Source organism: Cuculus canorus, chromosome 8, assembly GCF_017976375.1.
Source record: "Cuculus canorus isolate bCucCan1 chromosome 8, bCucCan1.pri, whole genome shotgun sequence".
NCBI classification, from domain to species: domain Eukaryota; kingdom Metazoa; phylum Chordata; class Aves; order Cuculiformes; family Cuculidae; genus Cuculus; species Cuculus canorus.
In genome coordinates this window covers 29,003,448-29,030,696 of record NC_071408.1, presented here as the reverse complement: position 1 = coordinate 29,030,696, position 27,249 = coordinate 29,003,448, and the positions used below count along the sequence as shown (strand labels likewise).

Below are 27,249 nucleotides of genomic sequence, written 5' to 3'. Positions count from 1 at the left end.
TCATAGTGAGAAGCGTCATTCTGTATCCATCACTAGCAGCGGCAAAACTTAAACCCTTCCAAGGCTGATCATTAGCTTTACTTATTTTCAGTATTTCGTATAAAAATTTCAGTTCTTTTTAATTTTTTTCTGACTTCCCATATCTGGAAAGAAACTAATATTAAAACATCCATCACATTCTTTGCTCTCTGTGCCATTTTTAATGTAGTTATTCAAGTTTTATAAGAACACGCTCTCTCATGATTAGTATGGGTCCTTCCTATGATTACTCGTAACATGTTTGATAACTGCGCTTTTGCTCTTGCAGAAATGGTGTATGCCTTATCTTACAGTCAGATAGAATATATCACATAGCCCCTATTTCTACACGTTATGTAAGCTTTTCCTCCATACTTCAGGTGCTATGTTTTTCAAATGCAATTTTATTATTTTAGTCTGTTATTTTTTTTTCTGTTTTTATTTTATTCTGTTATTTATTTTGTTATTTTATTCTGTTATAATATTATTTTATTCTGTTAAAAGATAAAAGGACATGCATAAGGCCTATAGCCTCCTCCTCATCTTATTCATATCCAGGATATTTAATTTGTGGAAAGCTTCACTCGTTTCAGCTTAGTTCTGCCACAGAACTTCTGGCAAAAAAAAAGAAGAAAAGCAACTATATTCAGGCTGTATGTTCACACATAAATGTGGCTGTGGGTGCCACAACCGATGAGCAATTAATGTTTATACACCAGTTTGTTCAGGTTACAGGACAAAACGCTATGTAATAACATATTCTATAGCTATTTCTTCAATATCAACACAGTGTTGATAAGATTTTCAGTTACAATAGGATTAAAAAAATCTTAACTGCTACAATGCATGTTCCTTTTATCCAGTGCTCATCTCTGTACTGTGAGATTCTTCAATGTTCATGACACAAAGGCTCTTCTCTCCTTCAGAATTCATTTTAGATGAAGCCATTAGATCTCTCAGTTGCAGTTTAATGTAGGGATTTTAGGTCATCTCAGAACTTACCCTTTTCCAAGAACAGTTTTAATCTTTGTATAGCACTTGAATATACTTCGTATAATTATGTTTCAAGTGTTATTGCTGCTATATTTCAGATTTTACGTATGTAAGAAAATGCTATATTATTTTAATACTGACAGTAGGGTAAAAATCTATTCAATATTCACCTTTCAGAAAGCACAATCAAATATCCAAGAATACTATTAGACTTGCCTAGCATAAAGTTTCAAACTGCTAATGGGTTTTAAATTGATGTCGTAATGCTGCAATTTAAATACATGATGTTCATTAATTTTGCCAGAAGCCTTTTTACAGTAGGAGTGGTATGACAGAAGGAGGAAGGTTATGTGTTCAATACCTGCTTCTTTTCATCTGCTTGACCATTTTTGATACACAAGAAGAATAATTACATCAGCTTGGGGTGGAGTTTACTCAAATGACAATAGACCTCAATTAGGTAACAACCGTGGAGTTTTATAAAAGTATTATTTTCTATGAAAAATACCATTAATAGGATAAAAGTAAGTAACACACGATAGGTGCTCCTTAAAAATGGATTTCATGGGACCTATTATCAAAAATCCATAGGTAAAAGTAGAAGAAATAGGGGACAGAAAAGTCATGTTACCCGTACATATTTTCACTGAAATGTTAAAATTCCTGCAGCTGAGTAAGAGCAATACTGCCAAAGAGGCTGCCGTAGGCTCATGCAAATCCCAGAGAGTCCTCTCGGATGTGGACAATGAAAAGCAAAAAGCGATCGCATGGAGAAGAACTACTAAGGGATCCTGTTCTCTCGAGCTCAGGGAGGGCAGGCGCTGGATACAAATTGTCTGTGTGAAGAGTCCTCTATTTCTGAAATACCTCAAAAGTCAAACTGAAATCTGTCTAGTCATAATGGGACAGTACAGTACTATACTTCACATCTATTTATATTTCAAATATACTATGTTTACTGAACATAAAATCAGTATTTTCAAAGCTGTTGCTATAGCTACAAATCAAGGAAACCATAGCAACAACCCTGTATTGTGTACAGCCTTAATTAGTGATTAAGTTATGTGTCTCTGCATTTTATACTAAATACTCCCAAATTACTTAGACTAATTATATTTTTTTCAGAATTTTTACTAATAAAAATTCCATAGCATAATACTACCAAGTCAAATTAAAAAAATACGTCTTTTCTACATTCTGATCATAGCTAATAGTATACACATCACCATTGTTTACTTGAGATAAACACAGACATTCATATCACCATATTTCCTGATCATCTTTAATAAAAATCATTTGTCACTTCATCTTTAACCACCAAATATCTGATTTTCCATCACCTCATAAAGTTCTCAGGTCACATCCCACTCAGCCTTACCCCCAGAAGAAATCAGGTCCTCGTAACTTCAACACTTTTTCCCATGGATTTAAGTCCTGGGGTTTTTTTTTACACCTTTTTCCTCAGAAAGTATGTGAGGAAGGGACACGAATGGTAGAGTTGTAGTTTGTCTAGTTCTTCTAGTTTCCCTGTCATGTCAGATGACTGGCTGGGTTGGTAGGGGCTTACTCTAATTACTCTGTTGTGTTGACCTTGTGTATGTGCTATTTAAGTTCAATGAGAAGTTGGTGTGAGAGCGCGCCGGCGTGCTGCCCGCAGCCAGGCCTCAGAGTGCAGCCTGAGAGGAACAGGATAAAGGAGAACAGAGAACAAATGTGAAGAAAAGAAGGAGAAGGATGTTGAAAGTGGCTGAGAAACAGGAGGGAGTGCTATTGGACAGCAGGAGACACGTAGAGCCCAGTGGGGTGACAGGCTTCAAAGGACACCCTAGAAAACCACAAACACATTCAACAACAACAACAAAAAAGAAGAGAACGCAAAAATCACATCTTTAAAAGCCTTCTCTCCCACCTTCGCTTCCATCACATATTTTTTTCAGATTTCTTTAAGCTATAGTTTCCTGACCTTTTTATCCTTTCCCATTGCGTCCCATTTAGCAAAAACCTTGGCCACATTTGTTTAGGGCATTAGATGCATTCACAGATCAGACTTTCTACTTGTCTTACATACGAGAGTAGCATAAAACAAATAGAAAAGAATACCCCAATTCTATGAAATGAGCAGAAATTCAACTTACAGAAATGGGAGATCTGTGGTTTTAATCACTGCGAGTGATTGAGAATTGCTGGCTATTTTATTGCAAATAGCATACAAATGCATATTTTAAAGCAATCTTTGTTATAAAAATTAGTAGTTTGAGAAAGCTACAAATGTGAGTTAGGAACATGAGTCATGTAAAAGCTTTTCACATGGGCAGCACAATGAATCTTCCCTTGCGTAGGGAATAATTAAGTCAGAAGACACAATTAGCAAGGCATGTTCAGTTTCTTCATTATCATTTTAATTAGCAAATATTAATGTAATCTGAAAATACAAGGGGGAAAACAATTAAAATTACTAAGTTCAAGGAGTCCTTCATGACCTAAGCTAAATTGAGACAAATGTCTTACTAATCAATACTGGTCACCAACTTTCAGGACATTCATTTCCATTTACTGTTAGAACTTCCAAGCGTGTTATCAAATTTAAGAATGAATTAAGGCTCCCGCAAACAACATCTAACCTCTGATGAAGGCAATGGTGAATAAAAATGGATTAGCATGCTCCTCTCCTCTCCAGTTATCAGTTCAGACTGATAGTGATCAAGTGACCATGGCAGCTCTGTCTTATTAACATTCCATGCCTGCTGCTGCGGCTGTAACCCAGGGACATGCAGAACACATCGCCCTCATCTTCGGTGGGTTCCTGGTCCTTTTGTATCTAAGATATGCTGGATGGAACTTGAGTCCTTCTGAACTCAACAGCAGCTTCTGTTCATTTCACTGGGACTAGGATTCATTCCCTGACTCAAAACTCCCTTCCTTTCAGGTGCTTTTCCTTTTTCTGCTCTGTAGACAACGTGCTTTGGCCCCCAATATACTCAGCGCTGCATCTTACACGGACAACAATTTAAAGATGCAGAACTTTAAAAGTAGCTGCATCCTAGAATGTATAATCCTCTCCCATTCTGGTTTTTACATTTAACATTCTGAAGGTAAAAAAATAACTAACTTGTCTAATACAGTTATGACTGAATAAAATGAAGTGGGAAAGTATTTTCATTATAAAAGCTCATACGTGAATAAATCTCATTCATTAATATAATAAATGCAATTTTATAAAGAAAAAGAAGTAGCAGTAAGTGGAAGTCGGATAGCATTTCTCATGAATGACAATGCTGTAATTGATCAGAAAAAACTTTTAGAAAGTTAATTTATACATTAGCTTATTTTACAAGTTTGCATCTATTATAAATAGTAGAGAGAGACAAGGGAGAAGAGTCTGGGGGAAAGCACCTCTACCACCAAAACCTAACAATAACTTTAGATATCTTGTCAAATAAATTTAAAGCAGAAGTCCCTACAGAATACAATTTCATCACACAAGTATTCTTATCACACAACAACTTTTTTGCAAAGGAGGTAGAGGCCAAAGCATTTTAAAATACAGACTGGAAATACATACCTGGCTTTGAAATAGCTACTAGTTGTGAATGTAATAGCTTAAGAAAAATCCAATCAATCTCTAGCTTTATAACTTTTCTACAATCACAAATGTTCATTCCACAAAACACCGACTTTTCCATGCACATACAAACACAAATAAACTACTTCCTTCTTGGATGTCCCAATCAAAATTAAATATTTTAGGACTACTACAAACACACATAAGAAAATTCCCTTCTGAGTTAAAGGGACTGAAAGCTTGAAATCCATCTGAAATATTCTCTTGCTTGTATAAATATCACTCTTCATTGCAACCAAGCAGGATTTTGAGGACAGCTTGCTGCTCTCTCCACTGCAGACATGGCAGAGATTAAAAAGAATAATCTGTGGTCATTTAAGTGGTAGCACACATTTGAAAAACGCTTGGCTCAGAAACATTGCTTGCTTTAGCTTTTACACTGGTCAGGTTGGTATAAAAGCAGTTAGGTGGGATCAGAGAAAGAGAAATCTACTGGTCCGCTTTGTTGTGCCTTTGATACCAGGTCTTACCTCTTGTGTTTTCACATTTATATATCCATAATGAGTTCTCAGAGGCTGCCTTTGGCCATTGGATAGTGGTATCCATTTGACGCTGGTTTGTCCAAAGCAGTTTAGGATCAAAGGGAAAGTCACTTCGTTTGTGAGACGAACGATGATCAGACAGAGGAATGCTGCAATGAAACTCACAGCAACAACAGACTTCCTCTGTAACGAAAAGAAGAAAGAAAATAAATTATTAAGCTGAAGAATTGGTTTTAATAAAAAATACATATCTTCTATTGTAGGATGAAGGAAAACCACTTTAGAGAGCTTTATGTGAAATTATTTTTATGGTATTCACCTTGCTGCAGGAGCACAAGGAGACAAGTGACTGGATTATTTTGCTTCAATACATTTGCATTTCAGAGGTTTCACGAGTTTCTTTTAGAACTGGCTGGAAATTAATCGGTTTTGCTCTAAAAAAATGGGCTTTTTTTTAAGTTTAAGAAAATACCTTTCTGTTTTCAATTTTCTTTGTGTTTGGAATGAAGATTTTTATGTAAACATTCACTCCAGTCTCCCCTCAAAATTATCACTGCTTTACACACATGACAAATACATGCAGTGATAATGCCATCTGCAGCCGCATGACACAAAGCTGATTTTAGAAACGATTGCTACAGATTGTAAATATTGTACAATAATTTTAAACAATTCCCATGCCACAGAACCCACAAGCTAACCTTAAATATTTTAGAATAAACGGTCGGTGAAGTCAGCACAACATTCTGCCTTATTGCAGGTTCAAGAGTTTACAAAGAGAAGCATTATTATCCGGGACAAGATGACCTCTGTTTTTATTAACATAACAGATCTGAAGCCTATATCTAATTAGTCTTTGCTTTCCACCTCTCACCTGTCCAGTTAGTTGGACTGGTTAATATAACCACAGAAAGAACACATTTTTCCCTGGGCAACTCCCTCACCTGCAGCAGAAAAGTTATAGGAAATATGACGCTCCCCTTATTTTCAGCTGGTATTTAGCTGTGAATTACTTCTACGCAAATCACTTAAGGACACAACAGGTTAGTTGACACACGTAAAGATTCCAGGTATGATACTCTGTTATAAAGGCTATTTTTAAGTTTTCCCTGATGGGAGGAAGTATCATTTACAGATGTTTTCACTGTACTTTAATTACACTTTAGCTTTAACTGATTTACCACAGTTTGATCACCCAACTTCATGTAAGAAAAGCCCATTATGGGGGTCAACTGCACGGTTCTATCTGTTTGACCTATTAGGAGGCTGCAATTTATAAGATAAAAAGCAACAAAAGACTGAGATGGAATGAGGTCACTGAGAGGAGAAAGGGAAGAGGATGATGAAGAAGAAAGTTATCATGGCAATGCGATTCAGTGAGGAACCTTAGCCAGCTAATGGCCGCAGGAGGTGAAATTAAACCCAGCAAATCTTCAGAGGGCAATGCAGCAGCCGCAACCCAATCACACCTTCCAGAATGTATGGAAGCCACGGCACTTTTCATCAAGTGCATTATAGCAGCTTTACATTAAAATTGCAATAAAGCGGCTGGGGAGCACTTCCGTGTCGCTTCTCTTTGTACCAGATGGAGTCAGAAACGTTTAGCTATATATCATGGCCTTGAAAGTGTAAAGAGCAGCCAGGATCTGCAGTGCAAGTGAGAATCGTAAAGCAATGAGAAGGAGCATGGATTAGTCGTAGCATTTATTACAAATCTGAATTAAAATATTGCAAATATTTAAAGGGACATTGCAGTCGCATTCTGTAGGACCGGGCCTGACAGGCAGTGGGAAAACCCAAAGTACAGAAGGATTGTTTAAGGGGGATGTGCTGGAACTTGTCGGCCACAGGCCCTGGGAAGGAGCGAGATAAGAACTTTGACGCGTAAGCAGCCTCTAGTTTCTCACTAGTTTCTTTGTAGAATCCTTATAAGCAAGGCCGCGGTGCCCTTGAGCACAGCTGTTATAGAACAACAGGATATAGATAAAGAAGTACAAGAAATCACAAAAATGTATCTTAAGGAGGAGCTGGCCTTTAACGATGTAGCCAATAATGAGCTTGCTTTTTGCAATATGTATGAGCCTTAATTATCTGTAACTAGTAGTATAAATATATGTTAGCTGCGCAATAAATACGACATTTGCTTGCATCAAGCTGCGTCCCGTCTCTCAATCGCGGCAGCATTCCACTATGTGGACATGTTTCAGTCAAAATGTCCACTGAAGGAAGCAGCAATACTGCCTTGAGTGATGCCACTACCCGATTTACACATATTCTGTCTTCCTGCTTTGTTGAATATTGGGGTTTTCTTCCTTTATTTTGTACAGATATGTTCTGAACTTGAAAATGTTGCACTCAACTGTGTGCTTCTCACAGGGACCTCTTCTAGAGAGCCTCTGCCCTGATAATTCGGAATATGTAGGTAGATAACTTGGCCTTCACTAAGATGCCGTCCAATTTTTATATTCCTTCTCTTTAAATACATTGTACTACGGGAGGGAATGTGCTATGAGAGAAAGGAATTTTTGAAACAGAAATTAATCAAGGCATCTCTTATTAATTGTTTTAGAAAAAAAAAATAGCAAACACACTGCCTAATTCTCAACTTATGCAGAGAAAACTTGTGTTAAGGATTCAGTAAGTTTGGTTAAAGTCATGAGATCGCATAATATGCATTCTCTGAGGGAAAGAGTATTGCAAATTGGAGTTTCAGTGGCTCTATATATTTCACTGTAAAAGTACTAAAAAACAACCAAGCAGCTACTTATAATAATTTTAGCCTTCTTAAGTATCAAGTAAGGCAGATTGCTCAATGGCCAAAGGTATTCTAAAGGGCATCTCTAAAAGTAATTGGTTTCCCCTCAAGTTCCTCACTCCTTTACCTGCTCAAGAAAAAAAAATAAAATATAGGCACTATTTGTCAGTAAGCGCTTCTTTTAAAATCCTTTTCTCTAGGAAAATGAATTTTGTTATCTCTCCTCTGATAAAACTTAAAATTTAGCATTGGAGACTCCAGGAAGACTCTACATGAAGACTGGGATGTGACAGAGAAGTATGAAGCTATATACAGCGGTGAATACCAGACCTTAATTTGTCTCAAAATTTGTCTGCATCAAAATGTTGAATACTTAGACATCCTCCCATTTGGGAGAGCTAAACCAACATTAATTAGCAAGTCTGCACAGAAGCAAATCTTATTCCTTCTTCATTTTCAGTTCTCATGAATGCAAGTAGTATCTTAACAAAAAATAAAATAAATAAAAAAAAAAAGTATCTGTAACATAGAAACATCCTCTGCATAAAACTTAGTCTTCATCTTTTTCTTTAATGCAGGTGTTTTGATGTTGCCAACATTTAAATTAAAAACTATATTTTCAATTATAAATATTTTATACACATTCAGTGAGAAATAAACAATAAGACATGGTTTAAACAGTTTCTTAGCTGAACAGCTTCCAGAGTATCTTAGCTTTTGTAACCTTTTATATCCTTCACTATAGTACACAACTAGTCTAGATGATAGTTGCAAGGAGAATATTGCCACACTTATCAATACAGGATCTTATAGCAGAAGAGTGATGAAATTTCCTATTTGTTAACAACACAGTGTCCAAGTAGAAGCTCGTTCAGAGTTGGAGAAAAAAGGAGATAAAAGTGGACACACTTCAGACCGGAGAACATGAAGTGCAATCCCTGGGACCCCACTGGGCAGAAAGCACACACTTAGAACCAAACAGTTTCTTCTCACTGCAGTCTCCACAATGACATAATCCCAGTTTTGGTTTCAGTTATTCCTCAGACACCAGGCTTGTTCTGTCTAGCGTACATATGAAAAGTCAATAAGCAATTGTCATGATTCACACTTCTAAGGCTTGAATTTATTCTTAAAATAAGAACTGAAATCAAAACAAGAGTGCCACATTACTGTGCTTGTTAGGATTTAATGAAAAACTTCACAGAAATAAAACAATAACAGTCATTTTATTGGTGTACGCATATACATATATATTCAGAAAAATAGCATCTAACGCTACTTATAACCTTTATGCCACCTTTTTTTTTAATTATTTACCAGTGCCAGAGTGATTATTTAGCTTCAGTTTGGCCAGAACTTGACAGTCTGAACAAGTTTTAGTCATTTTTCTTTCATAATCTGTTAAGAAGTGTGGAGGTGACAAGACCATTTATAGAGGTCAATGATGCCTGATAGAATAATAAACCAAACATTTTTTGTGTTGTACACAGTTGCCTAGCAGGGAGGAAGAAAGGAAATACTTTCAGCATTCAAAGATAACTTCATAAGTTGTAAATTTTACTAAGGTACGCAGGAAATATCTTTATTCTACATTTATTCAAATGTATTACATGGCAGAGACTATCAAACCCCATTACAAGCAGTAATAAATCCCCATGAGAGTGAGATTAACAGTAAAAACCCATTTCACAGATGCATAAACTGAGGCTGAAAGCATCTTCCCTAAGATCACACAGAAATCAACAGAAGTTACCCCTAAACTTCTATTCTGGAACTATGTTGTCTCTCAGGTTTGTTGTTTCTGCTGTAACTGTCTGCCCAAACAAGTTAGAGGAGTGCCGAAGCTGAATCAATTATGGAAGATGCTATGAAAGAAGTCGGAAGTAGTAAAGTTCTGTGCTCCAAACAATAATTGAAAATAAACCCTTTCTCAGAAATTTATTTTTAAAATTTTTTTTTCTGTTATTTTCATGAATAGAGGATAACACTGAGCTTGGAAGGACAAAGCAAAGGTAAAGGCTTACATGACGGCTTAGAGTCTCTTAGATGACAAAGTACGCAGTAATATTGTATTAGTTTTACAATACTTTCCTTTCCAAGCAGACTGAATAACTCAATCACTCTTTAATATCTCTGCACATTATGCTACTTTTATTACGGGATTAATACAGGGTTTCAAGTTTTTTTACTCAAGTACAATACCTCTGAAAACAATAAAGGCTACATTTACCGAATTTGTTTCATTTTGGAGACCACTATACGTTAAAACTGTTTTTATTTAATTTTCTCTTTTTACATTCTTGAGCATCCTCTTCAAATGCTACTTTCTGTTACAACAGAGAGTAAAACCAAATTCTTTCAGCGCACTGGTTCAGCATACCTTACTGATTTCAATAGTATTGGAAATAAACATGCCTCCCAGCTATTTCTTTTGTCCTGAACCTCCCTTTAACAGGGTTGCTGGAGGGATACTCAGACAGGTGTCCTAGAAGTTTTCAAAGAGGTAGCAAGACTACATAGCAGAGATCCTTTCAGAGACAGACGTGTGTCGAACAACATTTGCATAAAATCGGTAGCTGAAGATTTACTTTCTTCTCTTTCAGAAGTGAAAGTGAACCTGAATATGTTCAAAGGCTCCACGGGAGATGGCTGTCAATGTTGCTCTCGGGAGAAGAGAAGAGAAGAAAGCAGGTAAGAGCTTATATCAGAAGTAAGATCTGGTTTGGGTTCAAAACTCAGCAAAATTAAGGTTAAAACACAAATTTTTTTTTTCTTTCTGGAAAAGGGCACCTTTGCTAAACTGGAATGTAACAGCCAGGAAGCTAGGAGTAAGAGCAGAAATAAAGTTCAGTGATGGAGAAACAAGGCAAGAAATGCAGCACACATAAAGGCAGATAGAAGAGAGATAAGGAAAGGAACAGGACTTTTGGCCTTCTGTGTGGTCTGGAAAGTATTTCTTCTAAGAATGTACCCAGAATGAGGACTGCTTCATAGGTTATGATATTTGAGAAGACATGAATAGAAGATGCATTACTTCTCGTGTGCCTCCTCTGTAGGAGCTCTGGCCTTTTGTGTAGCTAAGGCAGCTGAAGAGCTCTCAAGAGCGCAGCTCATTGTACCTCTTCTACTGCTGCCAGTTGTTGAAAACTTGTTCCACAATTCAGTTCGCACTATGATTCACAACGCAGTGCCATACGAATGGTGGTATACCCAGGCTCACAACAGCTCAACACAACGGTTTTCGCAGCAAAACCAAGTATATTCAAACACGTCCTTCATTAAAGCCAAAAGTCTGCAGGGTGCGCTTAGGCTCAACTGGGGTAAGACCTGAGCAACGAACAAAACCAGGAATCAGGACAGCAATGTCCAAACAATTGATATATCAGCAGGCTGCATTAAAACCCTTCATTGCTTACATACACAGGAGGATTCTCGCTACTGGCATTTAGTCTCAGGTAGCAGCATAACATTATTACGTACAGCACTCCCATCAGAAATATCATGACTTTTTGGCTAATAATATGAAATTATGCAAGGTGAAGAACTTCAAAGTTTCAAGGAATACCTGTTGAAGTGTTTTGAAGGTCTCCCATATGCTATCACGCTTACGAATTGATTTAGAGCCTTTCAAATAAAGTGTTCCCAGATTTCAAGAATTAATCTGCATCACTATTGCCTCTTGTCCTGAACTCAAAGCCTCATAAGGAGGAGCTTTTGGTTTTGTCTGGAAATATTCTTATCCCTTAAAGATATTTCAGGTTTTCCAGCGCTTTCAAATAGCTGTGTCCTATGATGACTGTTTCTTCCACACCTTTCCTGCTTAATCAAAGCTGAATTTGTATTTCCTTCAGCACTCTCCTTCGGGCCTAGGGTTCCCTATGAAAATGGAATCTACTCCCAACAAGACGCAAACACATCATTAGCACGGCTCCAATTTCCACAAACCACAGAGGCACAGTAACACCAAAGCATCTTACACTTCTGAGCAAGGCATGCCTTCTGCCAGCCTGCAGCTTCTTTTTATAACGCAACTGAAAGTTGTCCAGTACCTTAAAAGATCTCACCCATTAAAATGTCCATGGCAGAGAAGCACGCTTTAAATAAGGTTGTTGATTTTTCATTCTGTAAGATATGTTAAGAATATTTAATCTAAAGCTGCTGTTACTGATTCATCCATGTCCTTCACAAGTAGGGTGAACATCAGTAGCTGTAGATACAGATTATATAAATACTAATAGAGTCTCTGCATGATAAAATATTATTAAAAATGAAAAAAGCCTCTGCAATATAGCTCTCAAATGGCGATTTTTGTTTTTCGTACTCTGCATTATTGCCCAGCTCTTCTTATCAATAGCTTGGCGAGCTTTCAGACACACACACAGGCTGACGGTTGCGTCCCTATAATAGAACTGCTGGTACAAGAATTTGTGAGCTTTCAACCTGGCAGTTGGTTGTTCCTACTTATTGAAGTGCCACCTGATTGTAGCTATTTTTCACCTGCTGAGAAAAAGTTCAAAGGCAAAAAAACACCCATATATGACTATTAACTCTTACCTTGCCAAATATACATCTAATAGATGACCTCTGTCTCTCCTCTATAGAAATAGGTAAAGATTCATGACAGGCTACATCATAAGAAAGAAGCCTTAGTTGAGCGGTTCGCACATGCATCTTGCCAGATATCCAATAGCTGCCAACGTTTTCATGAAAAATCCCTTTTAAAAAGCTGATTCTTTCAACAGAAATAGACTCAAAATGCTCAAAACAGAAGAAAAGCAATAACAAAAAAGGTCCACAGATGCACCCAGAAAGCGTCTGAGAAAGCAATAAAACACCAGCAGACCTCTGGTCTGCAGATCTCTATATATGAAAAAAGATGTCGTTATTAAAAGCCTATCGCATTTCTTTTGTTATTTTATATGAAGTAACAGAAACACTCAACTTCTCAGTTCGGAAACTCACGGGAAAGGGAAAGTGATAGTTTCTAGAGTGAAAAGTGAGATAAATTCAATTTCTGCTCCTAGCAGTAAAACCTTCAGTGTGTTTGGTACATAGCAGGAGGAAGGGATGTCGATCATATACCTATATGTTTAGCAAACGCTACACTGGGATGTAACCTCCAGAAATACTAACTTTCTATATAAGAAAAAAACTAAAATCAAACAAATAAAATTAAATATAGGAGAGCAGCTGGGGACAGAAGAAATGAAAGTAAATAAAATGCTGTAACATCCTCACATTCTCAGTATTCTCAGGCTGCACATCTGTGAAGAAAAGGTCTTTTGCTGGAGATCTTAACTTGCCTGCAGCTCCCTTTTACCTACAGGGGAAAGTTAATGCTACAGAGCAAAAACTATATAACCAAAAATTCACACAATGCAATGTGATTGCCTACCACTATCTGGACAAGTCCAAACTTACTCCATTGAATTTTCCTCTGTAACGTTCTCTGACTACCATGCTGGACTTGAAGCTAACAAAAATTGGCCCCATGCCTCAGTTTCCTTCTAAAGACCAGATAACACTGGAAAACAAAAGAGATGTTGCCCAGTCTGTCACTTGGCAGGGCTCTTACTCTAGCCCTTCACACCAGCTTCACCCCACGCTGACCTTTGGGAGGTTGGCACTTTCGGAGAGTTGCTGTGGATGCTCTCTCTGCCTCAGTGTGTGCAGCACACCTACTATTTGGAAGCAGGAAGAGGAAAACAGAAGCAGGCGGTTATTACTCATTTTAGTCTTGTGTTGGGCACCTCAGACAGGCAGTGCACCCTGACACAACCCAGACTAACGCCTGGTCCCGGTGGCAGGATGTAAACGCTGTTTAGTATGAGGAGGCATATGCGCTCTTTCAAGGTCTGGTTGAATGGTTGGCTCTGCGCTGGAATATAAGATAAAAGTCCTGAAGATATTCATTAGAGACCTCCTCCCCAGCCACTGAGCAAAGGTCCAAATTCAGAGAGCAGAAAGACAAAGTATTTTTCAGACTGGTTTTCCTCCCCAAAAAGGAGGAGAGTAGCTGTGTTGTCCTGGGTTGGCAGGAGGTAAGAGCACCCTCCGTGGATGGCCTTTTACATAAAAAAAGTAAACTTGTGTTCTAAATTGTTCTGGCAAGATCCTTTCCCTTCATCAAGCACAGAAATCTCCCCTGTTTTCTTCGGTAAAGCTGCTCCAGCCCATCTGGTGCATACATAGTTGCCTCATATGTCATCAGAAAAGTAAAATGTATTATTCAATACCTCCAAACAATGTCTGCTTCTGGCGCATGGAGTAACATTTCAATAGGCATAATCATTTATAGCCAACAAAAAGCAAAACATAATTACAGAGAAGTCTAGACTGAGATCAGCTATTTCCTAACAGGAATTTTAAATTTTCTGCCATAAGGTGGGAACATACCACTTCTAGGGAGGAAAACACACTTTTCCTGCTTAATTTTTGTCCTTTTCTTTACGCTGTTTTCTCTGTTGGAAGCTTCAATAAAGGTGATTTGGGGAAAAGAAAACCCAATAAAAAAAGGATTGAGAAAGAAGCTAGACACCAGCATGGCAATGTCATCTCTGAAGAGAACTTCAAAGCCAAGATTTAGATGTAGACATTAAACTATTTCTGTCATATAAGCCCTTCAGGGCAGCAAACTTTAGAGCAAATGGAGGCATATAAAGAATGTGTTAAGGCTAGGATGGTCATATTAAGGTTCATTCTATCTAAAGTTTTCATTTTCCAGTGCAAGAACAACATGCCATCTGCAAGACATACACTGAATTAATTCCTAGGTGGGTTTTTAAGGGGTTGGTTTTGGACAAAGATATGGAGAACTCAGCAAGGCACCTCTATAGCAGACATTAACAATCATACTATTACCACAGCACTACAGCGTAGAGCTTTTGATCAAGGATGCAGATCAACTGTGATAAACACTGCACGTTCGTAGAAGCAGAACCAACAATTTTATGATCCAAATGAAAAATAGAAGGCAGGCCTACATTTTAAATCCCATCGGCAGGAAGGGCTGCACTGAATAATGCAGCATTTGTAGCAACACAGAGGGACAAAAAAGCCTGTATCTTTTTGGCAGACTTTCCTTCCAGGTACTGGCATGATCTCACCCCTCCCTTTACTCGCTGCTGCTGATGCAATCACAGGAAAATATTGAGAACCAGCAGGAATTTCAACAAAATATCTTGCCTGTTGAGTACAATTGTATTGCTTCAACATGTGTATCTGTTCATCATTCATCCTTGGATAACACGAGCACGAGGTTATCAGAAGTTGCCACAAGGGAGGCTTCTCCAGATAGCAAAGAATATGCAGCATTATAGTCACAGAACATAATGACTGCTCAAGAAGTTGATGACATATCCCCCAGGTGCCTAGGGAGCTGCTTAAATCAGGGCACCGAAACTCAATAAATGCACTGATCAAGGTAGTGGCCTCAATTTAATTATGAGCTTTATTGATCATGTCTTCTCTTTATTGAAAAAGAAAAAAAAAAAAGAAGAAAAAAAAAAGAAGAAAAAAAAGAAAAAAAAAAAAAGGTAAATATGTGTCCAGGCAGTACTGAGTTTGTGGCATGGCCTGGTGGAACACAGCAGAACAGGTTCCTTGGCAGTTCTGGCAATCCACAGTGGACAATCTTTGCCTTTTGTGCCGAACTCTAACTTCTGGGAATTAGGAAAATAATTTAATATGAACTAGTTTTTTATCAGAAGGAAGCAAAATACAATTTCACATTTACCATAAAATCCATGATCTGAGACCTATTTTGCAAATGCACTCAGTTGAGTGGTATACCTGCAGTGGAATTGCACTCAAAAAGCCACAATCAGGAGCCAATATCCATTGTGTTAAAAGATATAAATTTTGTGGATTCATTATTTCAGCAGAGCATCTCAATAGGAGCTAGAGGAAATCATAAAACTTGATAGTTTTCTGAAAGAAATTCTTCCAAGCAGTAAAGTTTAATCTCTCACTGATCTGTTATCCTGGTAGAATAGTACAGGGACAGTAACACATATATCCTACCCAAACACACATTCTATCATCCTATCACAGTCCTCTCACACTGGGTGAGCTAACTGAAGTGAACTTGACCTTCAAAGCCCTTGGAATGCAACAAAATATCTCCATTTTCCGACATTTATGGGTGGGTTTTCTGCATGGCTGCTTTTATTGCCTAGAAAATAATGGTGAAAGCTGTGTGTACAAACCTACTATAAACAGTGACAAATCACATGAAAGGAAGACAGATTTATTCAGTGTAGATTACTCCAGAGTTAATCTAATCGAATCCAAGATATACATTTTTAAAGCAGATCAAAAATTCATAGAGTTAGCACTTTGATACAATAAATATATATTACAGTTATATTTTAATCTGCAAGTGTAATTGAAGTGATTTGGTTTTCTGTGCTTTTATTTTTGCTTAAAAAAGCTTTATGTGTTTCATATGAAAATGCATCACTGAACTAGCACACGCACAAGGAAAACCCTATGGAAAATTCATACAGAAAATTATCAACCTCTGACTAATAAAGCTTAGGTAAAAAATACATGGACATGAATCTATATTAAAAAGTGCTAGATTTTAAAAGGCAAATATATCCTATTTGTGGCTTTCTTAAATTTAAAAGAAACCAATTCTAGCCACTCTAGAATGTTTGTGTTACGTTTCTTCCACAAAATGCACACTTAGTAGTTTTCCATCATTTAGTCCATGAAATATAGAAGGTCTGTCAGTTGTCAGGAGTTATTCCAGACCTGTCTTGCCTTCGTGCACGTTTTACTTATTTGCATGCAAGAAACAGACAATAGTAGTAAAAAAAAAAAAATGCAAAACATTCAAATTGGGTCTAATTTCTGTGTGGTTGTAAATGAAAATTACAGTGGCAACAGTGCCTCATACAGCCTGTGGACTGTTCTCCAGAAGACAAGATGGGCGTACGACACAAAGAACGCGCCTCTGCTATGAGATGGACATAGGTGGTTGTTCTGCTGCTGCCTAACCTTGGGCAAGTCACTGCTACCATCTTCCTCATTTTCATTGTCTGTAGAATTACCCTAACATCCACCCGGATATATTGTTTTCAAACATCAGGAAATTTAGAACAGTTACCCGGTTACAAACTAGTATTTCCACAAAGTATTTTACTCGAAGACATCACCTGCTGCCTGGGTACTCAGATCTATGCCACGTATCTATCTACTTGCACTGAACAAAAACAATTGTTGAATCCTGTCCCTCCTTCATTTAAAGATATCTCTAGCTGATTTAAAGGAGACAAAGAGAAAGCCAGAGCACAATTAAATTTGAAAAAGTACAGAAAAATATCATTGGAGAATTTTAGTTTTATTCCTTTGTGTATCAGTTATTCAGTTTGCAAACACGGGACCTCTCAACTCCCACTTGAATCAAGTGTGACATACCCAAACCCAGCTCCTCAGCACCCTTGTTGAGGTCTGGGGGACCAAATACTGCGCCTTTGTAGCTTAGAGCCAAAAGGAAGCTTCCTTAATTGCCAGTTGCACAAGCCTTGATCTGGATATGAAAAACAGTTTTGCTGCCAATGCAGGAAGCAGGTTCTGCCCATAAGCTTTCTTGCCCATAAGCTTTTGTGTCTCCCACACACCAACAGCTTAGAGGTCATTTATTTCCAACTCTCTTTAACATCACGCTGGTCTAGAGTAGTAGAATAAGGTCAATCAGACTAACAAACTCATTGCAATGTCCCACGTGTTACAAAAGAGAGGGTTTCTTTTGATCAGGGAAGCTGTCAGAGGCACCAGTGAGATTAAATAATGTATCCCAAGACTGTTTGGAAGTAATAGGCAAAGATGAGTTTTCCTAAATGATAGAACTAGAATCATACTCAGTTATTTCTAAAAAAGAAGCGTTACTTTTAATATTGGAGAGCCTAGGACCTATGATATTTTAAAAGCATGTCTAATGAATGCAGTAACATTACATTTACTGTTTGGTCTCTTTTCAACATTTTCTATTATTTTTCTAAAAGTTCTTAATTTTCAGGTAAGAGTTTTTATCTCTAGCTTTACCCCAGTGCTCCTTAAACAGCAGTTGCCAATAAAAGAATGCATCTGGATATAACAGAGTACTCCACTGTCCTGTGGCCAGATATAAGTGACCGCTTCTCATGGTACCCAAGTTCTCTGTCAGAATATTTGGGTTTGTAGTAGTCGTTTGTACATTCATTACAGGTTCTGAGAGTTTATGATCTGTTCCAATCGCTACGAGTCATAAACATTACCCCAGTGCTCTGAAAAAAAAGAGAAGCACGAGATTTTCTCAGTGAGCCTCTAAGTCTTTCAGCCATAAATCTCCATAAATAATGCTATTTGTTTAATTTAACACTGCTATACAGATTAACGAGACAAGTTGTCCACTAGTCAGGGGAGGAACACAAAGATCCATCCTAACTTATTTCATTTCCAGGTTTATTCATTGTAAGCATTATATAATGTGACATTCACACATTACTGGATAAGTTAAAAGAACAAAATGCACATCACTAATCGGCTGATCATTTTTCATTTGATACTAGGTGCCAAAATTAATGGTGCCCTTCCTTTTTCATTAGATCTCTTTTTTTATACTTTGTTTCATTAAACCAAGAACACAGTTTGTGAGCAATCAGAATATTTCTCTGCAATTTCCTTGCATGAAACTAACCCCATGGTGCTAGAAAATAGAATTAATCGTTTAAACCCTAGGTCTGTTGGGATTCCAGCAGCTTTTTTGGCTAGAAGATCCAACTTCAGATGTTAATGTCCCAAGACATTAAACTCTGGTATTTTCAATTTCTCATCCTAAGTTATTCAGCATTCACCACAAATGTCACCAGTCAAGATTCAGCTGGTCTTACTCCATTTCCTCTTGCCTGAAAGTTTATAACACAACATCTAATTTTATACCCTCTGACCAGTCTTATATCACTAATCCTCCGAAAAGTCACGCAGCACTCCCTGTTTTGCAGTGCTGAATAGCGCCTCTGCTTCAGCCAATTCTTGCTACTCCGCAATACTGTTTCCAAATTCTCCTTTTATTGACCTTAAGGAAATGTTAGCTCTAATTCTTTAATCCCATAGTTTTTCTGCAGTTATGCTCCAGCTCCCCATTTAAGTTCTAAACTTTCTTGCCAGTTTCCCTTTCTGTAACTGTTTTTAAGCATCTTGTACTTAACTATTCATGTATAGACTCCTCTGTCTAGCCAAATAATCCCATCCTAAATTCCCTCTCAGAGCACCATATGTCATCTCAGATTAATTCTTCCTTTTATCATATTAAATATCCTTTCTCTGTAAGGAAACAGAGTCACTGTTTCTCTGCAGAACAGTACATGTGTCCTTTTTTGCTGTAGATTATTGGCTTTTGTTTTCCTGTTACGATACCACTCCTGTGGTTGCTGTAATGGTTGTGGGCTGCTGTATTTCAACCCTAACATTTGTAGGCCTTTGTTACTGAGATCCAAATGTTTTAATTGGTGCTTGCATTAAGAGAAAAAGATAGTCTGTTAAGAAAAAGAAAGTATTGTTCCACTTCGGCTCCACAGAGCGCCTCCTATGGCAAGAACTATGCAGTTGGAAGCATATAACTACAGAGAAAATGTGCTTTAAGGGATTACTGAAAGCACCAGCTTTTCATAATGTGGTTGCCTAGAAAGTATTAATATAAATAAAAAGTGAGCAGATTAGAAGAACAAGAACTGGTTTTAAACAAGAGACTGCATTTAACGTATCAAATTAGTTCTACACATTCTCAGAAATCATTCTCTAGCAGGAGCAAGAACAATAGGAGCTGTTTGGTTTAGGTTCATCTTTTTGGAAAGCACTCTCTGAAGTGACAGAAACGGTTCTGGAAAACAGCATTTCAATCTACTTTTAAGTCTTCAGACACTACTGCAAAACAAGTTCGCAATGGCCAGCCTTAACTCACATTTCTTAGGAAGTATCTCAAGAAAACACACTGTGCACAGGTTGTGTCGTGGCAGAAAACCTACCACAGTCGCATCACTTTACATAATATTCACTACGCTCTTAAAGAGAGTTAGGGGAAATTTTCACACTAAATGACTTAGCCTCTCGAATTTTGACCAAGATTGTACCAAGGAATGTCACATGCTGTCCACTGAAGGGTAAAAGCATACAAAGCATTAAAAGATGAAGTAAACTACCAGGCTTACACACATTTCATTTCATCCTTCTGCCTTTTTTTTTTTGTTGAGCACCAAAGCTGTCATCTCCTAAAAGCCTCATACTGTCACCTCAAAGAGACAGCAGCTGACATGTCCCTTTAAAGTGAAAGCAAAAACATTTTGTGACATCATGAAACTGGTCATGATTAAATCAGATTAAATAACAGTAAGCACAGAAAGGCATTTGCTGCTCATCTTTCACCTTTGTTTCTTCTTGTTGTTATTGAATGATCACAGAAATAAAGAAGTAATCGTCTTCCTCCCTTACACCCAAAGGTGATCCAAAGACTGAAATCTATAGGAAAGCTCTGTATTGGTTAAGAATCTCAGAGTTTTCCGTCTTAAGAACACCCACGTAAGAATCTCAGAGTTTTTCGTCTTTCTTAAGAACACCTACGTATTATTTATACACAGAAAAATTTTACTGCACAGAGACCTAGGAGAAAGGAGGATCAGAGAGGTTTTGACAAAATTAGCTATGCAGGAAAAGCAGCAGTTAAATAACCAGTCCTGGTAGATGAGCTCAGTTAGAGAGTCTCCTCTGCACCACTAAAGAACGAAGGACCTTAAAAGACCCTCTTCGCCACCTGCAGTAAAGGCAGACCAGAGCAGGCTACACTGCAGACTAGGGTGAAGTGCTGTTATCCTATTATACAGGGGTAAATGGTTTGCTCTTGTTTTTAACCACATTGTAAACCCAATACAAGCGCAAACAAGGCTCCTCTTAAGAATCAACAAGGTCAATATGATGGATCAAAAATCCATTAAAAATTGCAACAGAGGGGAAGAAACGATACAGTGATAAGTCCACCAGGGAACAAATTCAAACAATCTGATCAAAATGCAAAGGAATTCAAAATCCATCAGTTACTCAAACTAAGAGCCAAACCAGGTAAGGTTTGGATCACATCACTAACAAAGCAAAATTTTATTTTTTTAATTATCTGTTGTCTAGTAATGAATAAATTAGATTTGATTCATTTTATACTCTCCTCCTGTGCAGCACAATTACAACAGTACTGGAATAAGATTAAAAAAAAATTACCATTTCATCAAAGGTTTTTAATACCCATCCATGATTTAATTTGATTGCCAAATTTGATCTATAATGATATTAGTAGATAGAAAAATCCATAGTAGAGTCCATTATTGTTGAACTTTATCATCTTTTTAGAAAGTACAATAGTAAAATTATCTATTAATTAGATTAATTTCAAGGAAGTGTAAATCATCCTGACCTGTGATACTTGCTTGCAAAGCTATTGTGAGAGAATAATTAATAGGCAATAGTCCAGGAATATTATTCTGAGCAGATGCGAACCTTGAACTTCAAGTCACTAGACTTAAATTCTGACTAAGAATACATCATCTTATGAAAACTGCAATGTCCTAGAGCATTGAAAGAAGGAGGAGAAGGAAAAAAAAGTGGATTGTTGCTGTTATATATAGTCCATACTATTGCTGAACGTGATCGCGAATTAAAAGTGGATATAAGTAAGAATCTCTGAATTTTAGAACTTCAAGGTGAGAAGGAACATGCTGCTTCAATAATAGAGCCCCCGTGAAGAACATGTCTTACAAGTCTTTTCATTTGTAACCTATTCTGCTGCAAACCGTATGGCCGTGGGCAAGAATTAACCCTAAGCAGAAGCTGGGGGAAGTACATACAGTAAGGAAGACAAAACATTTAAGCATAGGTTTGCAATTTTTCCTCAACTTTCCATCACGTGAAATCCATTTGTACAGGTTCTGGATTAGATTGGTCCCAAACATCTATCCAATTCCCAGGTTCCAGGCTTAAAAATTTAATTGTAAGGTCTTCATGGCAGCAATAGCATCCACTAAACAATGAATGGAAAGTAATCAAGACAAGAATCTTGTATTCAAAAGTAAATCTTCAAAGGAGACGACTGTGTTCTCTGGTGAGATGCATGTCACCTCGCCCTGTCTGCCTAATAAATTGTAAAAGGATCTGTTGCAATAGAAGGAGCTCTTATCTGTAAAACATCTTTATAATATATTGAGAGGTTATCAAAATGTTCTGTTTCACGAACTGAAGAGAGGACAGAATGAGTTTTATGCCCACACGGGCTCCCAGGAACACCCTGTAAACACAGGTGGATGGAAAGCACTGTTGCTCTACGATGGCATTCCCCCACGTGATGAGTCCTGTACTCGTTTATGGCATCTACGCTATCAACACAGACACTGTGTGGAACAAAAGCAGATCGCTGAAACCTAGAATCATACATCCCAAAGCTCCAGGAAAGATCAAACTGAACAGATATGACTAAACAAGGAAAATGTGGATGGGAGTCACAGAAAGAACCTTGTTCCCAAACCTTGAATCCCCAGCTAAACTCCTATATAGCCTAACGCATTGAGTAATGGAACACGATAAACACCATTGCTTTAGCTATAATTTTATAAAAGCTTATAGCACAAAGGAGGAAGACTTTTTGTTGGGGAAATACAGTATGTTTCTGACAGACTGTTTACCAGATGCTAAATGCACTGAACTGAAATGAAATGCACGCACCAGAGGGTCAGTGGAAGAAGGACCTCACCCTATGGCCCCGGACACCCAGTCAGAAATATTTGGTGTGGCATTCACAGTAAGACCTGGCGGTCTTTTATAACAAAGATTCCAGAATAAACTCCACCAAACCCACCACCTGTATGTCTGCTATCTCTCTGGGAAATCTAGCAAAGTGAAATTGATTTTCTTTTTTTATTAGCGAGGCTATTAAGCATGAGGCACCCAGAGACAAATGGATAGCAAGCTACATAAAGAGAAAGAACCATCTGAAAATGCCTTTTATTTGTTGCACGGTTGCTTTTTGAGAAGAAATACCTGCATGGGTGGAAGATCAATCTTTGTCCACTGGCCACACATACAGTGATTCTAGGAGTCGGCGTCCATCCAGAAATCTGCGGGTGCAGTAAGTGGCCTCTACAGAAATCTGATCCCAAATCTGTCAAAGGAACAACATTTCTCCTAACATCCAAGAAACACCCTTGCTCACTAGAAACTGCTCCACTAAAAGCCACCTACAGCTGATAGCCCACTTTGACTGTTCATATAAAGAAGTGTGAAACTGAGGCTCGCAGACAAGGTTAAGAAACTCATTATCCACACCTCTCCCTTTCCATCCTTTTCTTTTAAATTCTTGTCCTCATTTCTTTTTCTTTGATTTTCTCCTGCTTTGATCATCCAGAACTGACCACACAGATTTGTTCCCTAAGTCGTCTTTCAACAGAAGTAGAAGTGGCAGGAAACCAGACCTAAAAGGTACTGGAGAGCAGCACATTGCTGCCGTAAAACAACGGGTCCTTATTCTGATCTTGTTTCTTCCTGATGCACTGGTTTCCTGGCTGGTCTTTTAGACAGCGTGATAAAAATACTATAGGCATAATGTTTCATTATCTGGTAGTAGAACAGTTTGGCATACAGTGACAAAGAGAACAAAAGAGAAGACCCCCCAACACACACACAATTTAAGATGCACTTCTGGTCCTATGAGAGAAGAATTAATTCCTACAAGCAGAATTAATAGGATACCTTATTCTTTAATGTCTGAAAGAAACGGAAATAAAAGGAAAATGAAACTTAAAGTGTCTTTCATTTCAAACAAAAGGAGGATATTTAAACATGAGAATCTCATGAGAAATATTTCATATCACTACAAACATTGCACTTGTTCAGAATATAATGTCAATGATAACGTTCCTAATGGAAGTAAGATTTACTCTCAATTTTCATGTGGAATGTAAATGAAACAAGTAACAGAGCTAAGATATCCATGTATGCACAGGCACGTGCGTGTACACATGCACTGCTCACCCTTTGCAATTACTTAATTGTAATGTCAGAACAAAGACAGTTGGAGTACAGACGGATGATTTTTCATCTGCATCTAGCTGTGGACTTTCTGTTTGTCATTGGACCCAGGCGAGAGCGGGAAGCAATATTACACTCATTAGTCCCTGGAGGTTTCTGCAGTTTATGATCAAACAGAGATGAGTTTTCCATCTTCCCACTGCTTGTATATCATTTTGCATTACAAGATGTTCCAGAATAATGGAAATAATGAAACTACGTCCTCCAAGATGCTCTTCCCCAGGCCAGAGACAGCATACAGTGTAGTTATTAACAAACTATATATGCGTTGATTAGCTGGCAGCTACCACCAAGCAGAGTGCATATTACACAGAACCATAGACTGGTAGGCGTTGGAAGGGACTTCTGGAGATCGTCAAGTCCATTAACAGCTCAGGTTTACCTTTCTTCTGTTCACCTGGGACCTCACTTTGGATCCTCCTCTTCTAAATGGTCACTACTGTGCACAAAACTAGACAGTCAACCAGACATCAACACCATTGTTGCATAAGTGATATTTCTGATAAAACTTAGATAGCAACTGCTCTTCTAGTTATTTCATAGAATCATAAAATCACAGAATGGTTTAGGTTGAAAGGTACCTTAAAGATCATCTAATTCTAACCCGAGTGCCATAGGCAGGGACATCTCCCACTGGATCAGGTTGCTCAAAGCCCATCCAACCTGGCCTTGGACATCTCCAGGGATGGGGCTCCCATAACTTGTTTGGACGACATATGTCATTGCCTCACCACCTTCACAGTAAAAAATTTCTTCCTGATACCTCATCCAAATCTCCCCTCTTTCAGCTTAAAACCATTCCCCCTCATCCTGTCACTGCACTCCCTGATAAAGAGCCCTTCCTCAGCTTTTCTGTAACTCCTTTTAAATACTGGAAGCTGCTCCCCAGAGTCTTCTTTTCTCTAGGCTGGACAACCCCGACTCGTATGGGAGGTACTCCAGCCCTCAGATCATCTTCATGGCCTGCTCTGGACTAACTCCAACAGATTCATGCCCTTCCTGTGCTAAGGACTCCAGAACTGAATGCTGGACTCCAGGTGAGGTCTGCTGAGAGCAGAGGGAGAGAATCCCCTCCCTCGCCCTGCTGGTCACACTTCATCTGATGCAGCCCAGGATACAGTTGGCTTTCTGGGCTGCAGTCACACACTGCTGGATCACATTGACCTTCTCCCAGGTCCTTCTCTATTGGGCTGCTCTCAATCCATTCTCCACCCAGCCTGTAATTGTGCTTGGGATTGCCCTCACCCAGGTCCTTACTGCTTCTTGTACATCAGAATTTTAAAATGAGTAAAGACAGAATAAACAACTTTTAACACAGAGAATTTTCTCATCTATCTACAAACCTGAGGACAAGGAAGGACATCAATGCTCTATCTGTTCTTCACAAGCATTTATGAGCATTTCTTGGCAGCCTTCATTTCTTGGGAACAGTATGACAGAATCCAACTTACTGAATGTTGAATAATTTTTCTGCAGTACTTAAGTACACTCTAATAGCAAAGGCCCTAAGAGACTTATTTAGTAAAGTAGGCTGGGATGTTCTAATTCTGGATCCGTGCTGGCTTCAGTAAACTCTATAATAAATTCAGGGTTGTAACTATATTGAGCAGTAGAGCCAGAAAAACACTTTCGAGCAACTAAGATAGAATTTAATCCTGCTAAGCAAAAAAAAGGATTTTTCTTGAATCGTTGCCAAAACAAAAGGGTGCACATTACACAATTTTAATTCCATTTGTTGGAAGGATATAAGCATTAACTAGTTCACTGTTACATGAAAAGTAAGATCTACAGGAAGTAAACATCTTTCATGTAAGATCTCACTCATGTTAACATTAAGGGTGGTTTGGGGTGGGTTTCTTCTTTCGTTTGGTTTTGGGCTTGGGTTATTTTGTTGTTACTAACTTAAACACAGAATCACAGAATGGTTTGGGTTGGAAGGGACCTTAAGGATCATTTAGTTTCAACCCCCCTGCGATGGGCAATGACTTATCTGTCTGTTGTCCCTCCTTCCTGCCCCTGGTAACTCTGTATGCATTCACAGCTTTCAACACAATCAGGAAAAGTGCTAAGCTGGTTTTTTATCTTGAAGGCAGTTAAATTCCCAAGAGAAAAACCAACAGCTGATCAGATTGGCACCAACACTTGAGGTCAGAATGGCACAGCTCAGCTATTCAACATTTTGCTTGGCATTTTGCTGGCTGACCGGTGCATGCACATAGCTCCAGACTTGACAGATCGCTTGCCATCTTGCATGCCGAGAGTACAGCGAGAGAGAGCAGGTGAGCAGGAGCGTACGAGCAGGATAAAGGGCACATTAGATCACAACTCATGGAGAAAAACTTGCTTACTCAAATATCACCATTCCTGTAAAATAGATTCTAAAGCTCCCTCAATATCTTATCAGACACAACTAGACGCACTTAGAACTCCATGTGCCATTATACATGCATACCTCAAACTCACTTCAGAGGATGCTTTAACGTAACAAGGCTAGAAAATGCAAATATTTGTTAAATCATGTAAGACAAATAGTTCCACAATCACACTTCACTGACAAAGCCTGGGTGCCTCTTCATACACATCAGCTAATGTAACGTATTACAATTCACATCAATTGAACTATTCCTGATTTTTCATCAGAGTGAAAAGAATTCACTTCAAAATTAAGTAACAATGAAGTTTTTAAAATTCCATGAGCTAAATAAGAGGCTGGAAGACACCTATAATAAAGCTTCAGTAAGTCACTGATCTTTATTGGACTGTGTTGCAACAAAAATACATTGTTGGACAATGATGCTATTCTGGCATCTCATTAGAGAGAAAGAGCAAAGTACACTGCATGAAATTTGGGTGCGTGGGAGGCCTCTACAAAATGCCAGGGATGGGGTAGAGGTTAACAATAGAGGATAAAAACATACAGCCCTGAAATCTGGGGATGTACCATGCATGTGGATAGACCTACATAGCTTCTATTCCCAGGGATGTGCTTAAATACATCCTCAAGGCAGCAATGCGATTACAAGGAATTGGTGCATTGAAATGTTCTGAGAATGGAAACCGATCCAGTTCAAACAAGTAAGAAATGAGGATGCTACAATGTTGAATATTTAATTAACGAAAGAAAAACAGAGAAGATTCACTAGAGACAACTGCTCTGCATTCCCAGGCTCTGGCTAGCCAGCTTGAGGAACATTTCCATTGTTAAACTCAATTTAAAGAAAGGAAAAGAGATAGAGACGTGCAAGAGCCTGATATTGTTCAATTAACATTTT

The 27,249-nt window shown here is 38.2% G+C and overlaps 1 protein-coding gene across 1 annotated transcript in view; it reads right to left on the bottom strand.

Moving 5' to 3' along the window:
* Positions 1 to 27,249, bottom strand: part of ST6GALNAC3 (ST6 N-acetylgalactosaminide alpha-2,6-sialyltransferase 3) — a 226,991-nt gene that overhangs the window by 116,759 nt on the left and 82,983 nt on the right. Inside the window, exon 2 of the mRNA XM_054073493.1 lies at positions 5,104 to 5,298. Within this exon, the coding sequence (XP_053929468.1) occupies positions 5,104 to 5,298 (195 nt within the window). The remainder of the gene's footprint in view (positions 1 to 5,103; positions 5,299 to 27,249) is intronic.